This window comes from Chiroxiphia lanceolata, chromosome 6 (assembly GCF_009829145.1).
Source record: "Chiroxiphia lanceolata isolate bChiLan1 chromosome 6, bChiLan1.pri, whole genome shotgun sequence".
Lineage (NCBI taxonomy): Eukaryota > Metazoa > Chordata > Aves > Passeriformes > Pipridae > Chiroxiphia > Chiroxiphia lanceolata.
The window spans coordinates 1,746,278-1,754,255 of NC_045642.1; the positions used below are offsets into that span (position 1 = coordinate 1,746,278).

At 63.4% G+C, this 7,978-nt stretch overlaps 1 protein-coding gene across 1 annotated transcript; it reads left to right on the forward strand.

The window, feature by feature from the left end:
* The first annotated feature begins 584 nt into the window (after positions 1 to 584).
* On the forward strand, positions 585 to 5,103 carry LOC116787997 (deleted in malignant brain tumors 1 protein-like). Its single transcript, XM_032690217.1, has 11 exons — positions 585 to 636; positions 707 to 1,027; positions 1,117 to 1,434; positions 1,508 to 1,810; positions 1,885 to 2,199; positions 2,319 to 2,675; positions 2,748 to 3,056; positions 3,921 to 4,016; positions 4,230 to 4,313; positions 4,598 to 4,802; positions 5,025 to 5,103. Exons 1-11 carry the CDS (start codon positions 585 to 587, stop codon positions 5,101 to 5,103), a joined length of 2,439 nt encoding a protein of 812 aa, XP_032546108.1.
* The last annotated feature ends 2,875 nt before the right edge of the window (positions 5,104 to 7,978 follow it).

The window sequence follows — 7,978 nt, forward strand, 5'->3', positions numbered from 1 at the left end:
CGTCCGCGTCCCCGGCGGGCGGTAACCGCCTCCTTCCTGCCCCGGCGGCGAGGCGAGCGCGGGGGCACAGCTGCGGCAGCCCCGCCATGTGCCACCGCCCGCGCGAGGCACCGGGACCCGCCGCCCCCGCGGGGAGCCGGGGGCTGCTCCCACCGCCCGGGGAGGGGGCACCCGGGGAGGGGGCCCCGGGGCTCTGCCTCGAACCGCTCCTCGGGGCGGTCCCGTGGAGGCTCCGGCGGGATCGGGGCTGAATCCTGTCAGCGCGGGGATGGCTCTTGCCGGGCTCCAGCGGCAGAGTTGGAGCCACGGGGGGGTACAGGAGGGGCCCCCTCGGCCCAGGTGCTGGGGGGGGGCGGCTCCCCCCCGGGACATCCGTGTGCCGGCCCACTGTGGCGAGGTGTGTGACGCCAGAAGCGGAGCCGAGCCTCATATTTGGGCACGAAGCAGGTTATTGGAGGCCGTGGCCCCGCAGCTGGGCGATCCCCCGGCTGATAAAGGCTCCCCTGGTGCTGCCGCCTGCACCGGCTCCTGCGCTGCTGCTACATCATCCCCTGCCCGCGCTGGGGGTGCGGGACCTGTTGGGGATGGGGCCGGTCGGGGCGCTGGGGCTGCTGCTGTGCCTGCGGCTGTGTGGGGGTGAGTGGCGGGGTGGTGGGAGCGGGGACCCGCCGGTGCCGGGCCTGGCTCAGGCCCCTCCGTGCCGCAGGCTCCGGGCAGCTGCGGCTGGTGGGGGGCGGCGGGCGCTGTGCCGGACGCGTGGAGGTGAATCACGATGGTGAGTGGGGCTCCGTCTGCGTCTACGAGTTCGACTGGGAAGCCCAATGGGCCACCGTGGTGTGCCGGCAGCTGGGCTGTGGCCACGTGGTCTCGTCGTCCCCGTACGCCCTGTTCGGGCAGGGCAGCGGCCGGATCTGGCTCCAGCCCTTCTTCTGCCGTGGCACTGAGGAGGTGCTGGAGGAGTGTCCGCACTTTGGATGGGGCCAGCACTACTGCGGCCACGAGCGGGACGTGGGGGTGATCTGCACAGGTGAGGGGGACAGGCTGGCCTTGCCGGGGCACCCACCTCATGCCAGGGTGTGCCGGGCAGGGCTGAGCTGTGCCGGTGTCCCGGTGCAGAGGCCGTGGAGCTGAGGCTGGTGGATGGCGGCGGTCTCTGCGCCGGGAGGGTGGAGGTGAAGCTGTGGGGACACTGGGGCTCGGTGGGAGATGACAGCTGGGACATGGAGGACGCTGAGGTGGTATGCCAGCAGCTGGGCTGTGGCTCAGCTGCCGGCGCCTACTTTGCCCGCGACCGCTTTGGCAGAGGGGCCGGGCCCGTCAACCTGGCCGTGGTGGACTGCAAGGGGAACGAGGCCACACTCTGGGACTGTGAGATCCGTGGCTGGGGACCTTACAGTTCCACCCAGGACTATGACACCTCTGTTGTCTGCCAAGGTAGGAGCCAGGCTGGGAGGGACGCAGCACTCCTGGCAGATCCCTCAGTGCCAACTCTACACTGCTCCCGCAGGGTTTTCCCGGCTGGTCGGAGGTGACAGAGCCTGTGCCGGGCGGTTGGAGGTGCGGCAGCGCCAGGCCTGGGTTGGCGTCTGCGCGGAGCACGTGGACATGAAGGTGGCCCAGGTGGTGTGCCGGGAGCTGGGCTGCGGCGCGGCGCTGGCCATCCCCGGCAGCAGCCGGTTTGGGGCGGGAACGGGGCCGCTGTGGGAGGGGGGGTTCAACTGCAGCGGCACCGAGCCCCTCCTCAGCGCCTGCGGCCGGCGGGTGCCCCACGGCCAGGGCTGCACTGGCCACGCCACCATCATCTGCTCCCGTAAGCACCGGGGACAGCGGGGGGTGTTGGGGGTCCCCCCAGCATCACCCCCCTGAACGGCCTTTCTGCCACAGCCTACACGGGCTTCCGGCTGGGGAACAGCAGCTCGGGCTGTGCCGGGCGGGTGGAGGTGGCGGTGAGGGGCACGTGGGGGTCCGTGTGCGCCACCGACTGGGACCTACCCGATGCCGACGTCCTGTGCCGCCACCTGGGCTGTGGCCACGCCGTCACCGTGCCCCCGGGAGGCTCCTTTGGCAGCGGGGACGGGCCACTGAGGCCGGACGCCTTCGGCTGCAGCGGGAGCGAGCGGCACCCGGGCGAGTGCCCCGTGGCGGTGCTGGGGGAGCCCCCCTGCAGCCCGGGGAATGCCGCCGCCGTCAACTGCTCAGGTCTGTGTGGCACCTGTGGGAAGAGCCTCCAAGGGCTTTTGGGACACCCCAAGAATTGGGAGTGGAGCACTCAGGGCTGTTTTGGGATGAGGGGAGGGCTGAGCCAGGTCATTTTACAGGCATCGTCAATTCCGTGCGGCTGGTGGAGGGTGAGAGCCGGTGCGACGGGTGGATGGAGTTGGCCATAAGCCCTGGGGTCTGGCGCCGTGTGCCAGGAGAGGTTTTGGCTGAACGAAATTTCAGTGTGGTGTGTGGGAAACTGGGCTGTGGTGGGCTGGACAAGAGCGATGCTGTTGTTGGTACGGTCCCCGTGTGGAACATGAGCGATTCAGAGCAGAACATTACAATAGAAGTGGTCCACACTCTCTGGAAGATGACCAACCAGGAGATGCCTGTCTGGCTGAACGACTTAATAGTCTGGAACATGACCACCGGGCCAACTGACATCCCTCATGGGGCAGCCATCGTCTGCTCAGGTGGGTGTCCCGAGAAGGGGCGGGGTGCTGGTGCCCCGAGCAGCCCCCAGCCCGGTCCTTCCGTGCCCGCAGGCAGCCGGCGGGTGAGGCTGGCGGGCGGTGCCGGGCGCTGCGCCGGGCGCGTGGAGGTCTATGGCGGTGGCACGTGGAGCAGCGTGTGCCAGGAGCGCTGGGACCTGCAGGCCGCCGCCGTTGTGTGCCGGGAGCTGGGCTGTGGCGCGGCGCTGGAGGCCCCCGGCTCGGCGCGCTTGGGCCCCGGGCCGGGCAGAGCGTGGCCGTACGTGGTTGAGTGCGCCGGGAGCGAGGAGTCTCTCTGGGAATGCCGACGCTCGGAACGGCGCGAGTGCGAGCGCGGGGCCGGGGCCGGGGCCGTGTGCTCAGGTCAGTGTCGGGTGTCCCCGGGGCGGGGAGCAGCAGAGCCCCCCGGGGGGTTCCCGGCCGTGCCGTGACCCCCCTGCACCCCTCGCAGAGCAGCTCTCCCTGCGGCTGGCGGGCGGGCGCGGGCGCTGCAGCGGGTACCTGGAGCTGCTCCACGACGGCACCTGGGGCCGCGTGTGCGCCACCGGCCCCGGCACCGCCGCCGCCGTCTGCCGGCAGCTGGGCTGTGGGGACGGGGGGCAGCTGGCACCCGCCCCCGCCCAGCAGCCGGCCCCCGCCTGGCTGGCCTGGGTGGGCTGCGAGGAGGGGGCCCGCTCGCTCTGGGGGTGCCCCTCGGCACCCTGGCACCTGCATTCCTGCGGCCCCCAAGGGGACGCCTACTTAGCTTGTGCGGAGGACAGTGACAACCCCAGCGAGACAGCCACCACCCCGTGCCCGGACGGGGCCACCTGCACAGGTAGCTCTGCCCGTGCCAGCTCCCCCCCGCCGGGCTGGCTGGGATCCCCCTGCCCTCACTGCCTGGCCGTGTCCCCACAGCTGTCCCCAGCAGCAGCGGCCCTGCGGTGGGCAGGGGGACCGTGCTGGTGCCAAGCGGGCAGGTGGCCAGGGGGACTGTGCCGGTGGCGGTGGTGCTGTGCGTGGTCCTGGGGACGCTGCTGTGCCTGGCCCTGGGCGCCCTGGCCGTGCTGATGTGCCGTGCCCGCGCTTGGCGCCGAGGTGGGTCCCGGCGGGTGGGTGCCGGGGCAGAGCCGCTTTGGGGGTTCAGGGGCTCCCCCCGTGTGGAACGGCTCGGAGGGTGGGCAGTGGGTGGCCCCGGTGCCACCCACGGTGCCCACGGCCCTGGGAGAGCGCTGCCTCTTGCTGCAGGCGCCGGCAGAGCCGTGGGTGCCATCCCCGACGCCATCTACGAGGAGCTGGACTACAGCGCGATGCCGGAGTACCAGGAGGTGCCCAGTCGCCCAGGTCGGTGCAGCCCCCGTGCCCCAGCTCTGCCCGGACAGGGGGGCTCTGCCCCACAGTCCCACCGCGGCAGCGGGTCCTGGTGGCACAGCACTGGCTCCTCCCCGTGGTGTGGGGGGGGTCCCTGGGTCCCATCACAGCCCTGCTCTGTGGCTGAGGTTGTGTCACCCGCGGTGCCACCTCTGGCCACCCCAAGACCCTGTTTTCCCCCTGCAGGTTCCCCGCGGGAGAGCTCAGTGAAGAATCTGCTGTATTACCCTGGGGACAGCGTGGAGGGGAGTGACAGCGGGGCAGTCCCAGGTAGGGGCACAGGGCAGGAACCCAGCGGGGAGTGCTGGGGACAGGGGACACGGCAGGGCTGGGGAGCTGAGGGGACACGTCCCCCCTCGTTAGTGGGCAGAGAAGCATCACCTTTCCCTGAGGGACCAAGGGCCACCAACACATCCCTGGTGGCACGGCCAGAGGGGGATGGCACAGCCAGAGGGGGATGGCACAGCCAGTCCCTGCCATGGCCACCGGGTCAGTGCCATGTACCCCCGTGCCAGTCCCAGCCCCCCCTGCCCTGCCTGGGCACGGAACCCCAGATGGCTACGACGATGCCACAGCAGGAACCTCGGATGGCTACGATGATGCCACAGCTGGAACCTCGGATGGCTACGATGATGCCACAGCTGGAACCCCAGATGGCTACGACGATGCCATGGCTGGAACCCTGGATGGCCACGACGATGCCACGGCCGTGCCAGAGGATTCCCCCACTCCCAGCACTGGGGACATCTCCGAGGGAGTGTCACGGAGGGGCTGGATCTGTGTCCCACCCACAGGTAAGAGGGACCACAGCTGCGCTGTCCGCCCTGGAGAGCCACTCCATGGGGGGTTTGGCTGCGGTGGCGAGCTGGGATCCAGCACCAGATCCACGGGGGCTGCAGAAACACAGAAACACCCCAGGTGGGGTCTGGAGGGGGGACACGGAGCTGTCCCCCTGAGGCACCTGCCTTTGCTGTCCCCAAGGTGGGAGCTGCCCCCCTCCAAGTCCCCCCGGAGCTACAGGGGACCCCCTGGGACAGCCCCCGGGGCACATGGACTGTGATGATGTCGGCACCGGCGCCCTGGGGACGTCGCAGTGAGGATGTCCCGGCCATGCCCCATCCCTGGGGACACGTGTGCAGGGTGGGGGGCTCTGTGTCATCATCTCTGATAATGTCATTTGGGGCACTCCGGTGTCACTGGGAGGGTGGTGTTGCGGTGGAGAAAATGAGTGGGGAATCAAGGGAGTCAGGTGGGTTCCCCCAAAAAGGGAGGGGACAGCCCAAAAATGCCTAAAAATTCATAGGGAGGGGTTGCGTGTCTCTGTAAAATACTAAAGCCTTTTAAATTGGTTATTTTTAAATCTATTGACAAGTAATACTAATTCATATAAAAGCTGATTTCAAAACAAATCCTCGTATCTGCTGTATTATATGCGGGATTTTAGGATATAATAAATTCCAAATGTGGATCCATAGGGTTTGAAAATTCAAATAGAACTTTTGTACGAATAAGTTAAACACTGAAGGGCCGGGAAATGTGAGGCAGGCACTCGCTGTGCAGCAGCAGGGGTGTCGGGGGTTGTTCCTGTCCCCTCCCTGTCACCCCAGGGCGGTGGCACCGAGTGGGGAAGGAGCAACCGGGCCGGGCTGGGGCCGGGGGTGTTCCCGGGGCACCCGGGACTTGTGGTCTCCCGTCTGTCCCGGGGGGGTAAAATGAACATTTTGAGTTAAAACCGAGGCAATTAGTGAGGGACATTCTGGGGGGAAAATCGAGGAAAGGACAATCCTGGGGTAAAACCTGAGCTGGGCAGGGGAGGTTTGGGGGTCAAACCTGAGTTCCTGTGCAGGGGACAGAAGGAACATTTGTGAGGGAAAAGCAGAGGCAAATTGGGAGGGGGAGCAGAGGTGACATTTTCAGTAGAAATGCTGAGGTAATTTGGATGAAACAAAATCACCTTTTTTGTGGGGTGAATAGGAGCCTTTCTGAGAGAAAGGCTGGGAACTCAGAGAAGTCCGAGGCAGAATTTTGGACAGAAAACCTGGGGTTCCATAGAGGGGACAGAGGTGACCCCTTTAGCTGAAAACTGGGGGTAATTTAGAGGGGACATGACCACTGTTTTATGTAGGAAAGTGGGAGGTGATGTAGAGGGGGAGAGAGGTGGTGTTTCAGAGGGAATGGCTGAGGTGGTTGGTGATGGCTGAGATCGACTGCCAGCTGCAGACTGAGCCTGGGGCCTGAATCCTTTCCAGTCAACAGGAGCTGTAATGCCATCCCTTGGCTCATAACTTGGTAAGATTGTGTTCCTCCAACCCAACCCCCAGGTGCTGATGGAACCATTGCCTTAGGTGTGTTTAGTTTGTGCCTGTGAGAGCTGGGATTTTGGCTAGAGAGCTGTTGTTGGGAACAAAAGGTGAAGTAAATCTATTCCATGGATGTGTAAGGAAGGACTGAGTAGCAGGGAAGGGGAGGATTTTTAAACTATATCAATATTTGACCCAAATTTGGGGTGAAGCAGTGATGGGGGTGGTTGGGTTTGGTCTGGGCTGGTCAGGATCAGCCATAAACAATCCACCAGACAGACCCCTGAACCCTCAATGGACATGTCCAGCCCTTCAGCAGAATTCCAAGTCAGTAATTACTACAGAGGTGAAATTATTGAAAAAATATGGGGAAAAAAAGGAACTTCTGATCTTCATGGCAAACCTTCTGTTACTCCTTGTGCAGTCTCTGCATGCTGTTCTAGGAGTTACTGTCCAGGCTCTTTCTAACAAAACCTGTTAGAAATTTAGATGTAGGATTCGAATTTGGGCCTGTTCCCCACAAAACTCCTGCAGAGCCTGAGGGACTGGGGTGGTGACTGCTCTCAGTGAAGGTTGTTTTTTAATATTCTGTCCGATTTCCCTCAGCTCTGGGCAGGAAAGGCACGGGTTTGGGTCAGGAATTGTACAAGCAAGGCCTGTGTGTCCATGAATGTCTCGTGTGTGTGGCAGGGCTGGGACAAGGACTCGTGCAGGGACCGAGCTGGCACTGGAGCTGCTGCCATTCTGAGCCACTGCCAAGGTGTGATTAGAGAAGGAGGACAATGTCCAGGGATGCTGAAGAGGGGGATCCGCTGAGCTGGGAAGCAACAAACACAGAGCTGCAGGGATTTGGATACTGCTGGGGACGTGTCGCCTTCCAGCCGAGCATCCGTGCCCGGCATTCCATCCCCCCTCTGGAGGTGGCTCTGGCTCTGGATGGGCAGCAGGATCCATGGGGATGGAGCAAAGCACCCCCAGGGCCATCCCCCAGCTGTGGTGCCGAGTATCCCAAGGGCTGTGCTGGGGATGGAGCGAGGAGAGGAGCATCGTGCTCCCTCCCTCCCTCCGGGTGCTTTCCCACAGCCCGGAGCCTCCCGGCTCACACGGAGCTCACACGGTTCCCTTTAGAAAGGGAGGCAATGGAATGTTAGGGGTTTTTTTTCCTTCAGTCTTTCGAGGTAGTGCTCTGAATTAATTTATTTCTGTCTTGCTTCCAGTGGTGCATTCCCCAGCAGTCCCATGGCAGCTCTTGGGCAGTGCAGCTGCCAGAGGTCCCTCTGGATTTTGGGATGGGCAAAAGCTCCAAATAAAAGCACGTGTACAGATTCTGGGACTGTTATAAAGACAAGCGATGGGATGTGGAAATAACCTCTCTGTTTTGGATCATGGTTGTGTTTTTTTTTAAATGATTTCCCACTAGTTATTGTTTATTCTCCCCTTCTGTATATTAAAGCAATTCCATGGTGGGGGAAGAGTGAAACACGAAGCTAATCCCGTGTGCTTTCACGGTGTGTTTCCTGATGTTCATGATGTTTGTTGAACTGCACATCTAAATACAAGCATTTTAGTAAGAAATCTGTCTTGGAGTTATGGCATACAGGCAGTGAGCCGAGATACTTTTCTACTGGCCTTAAT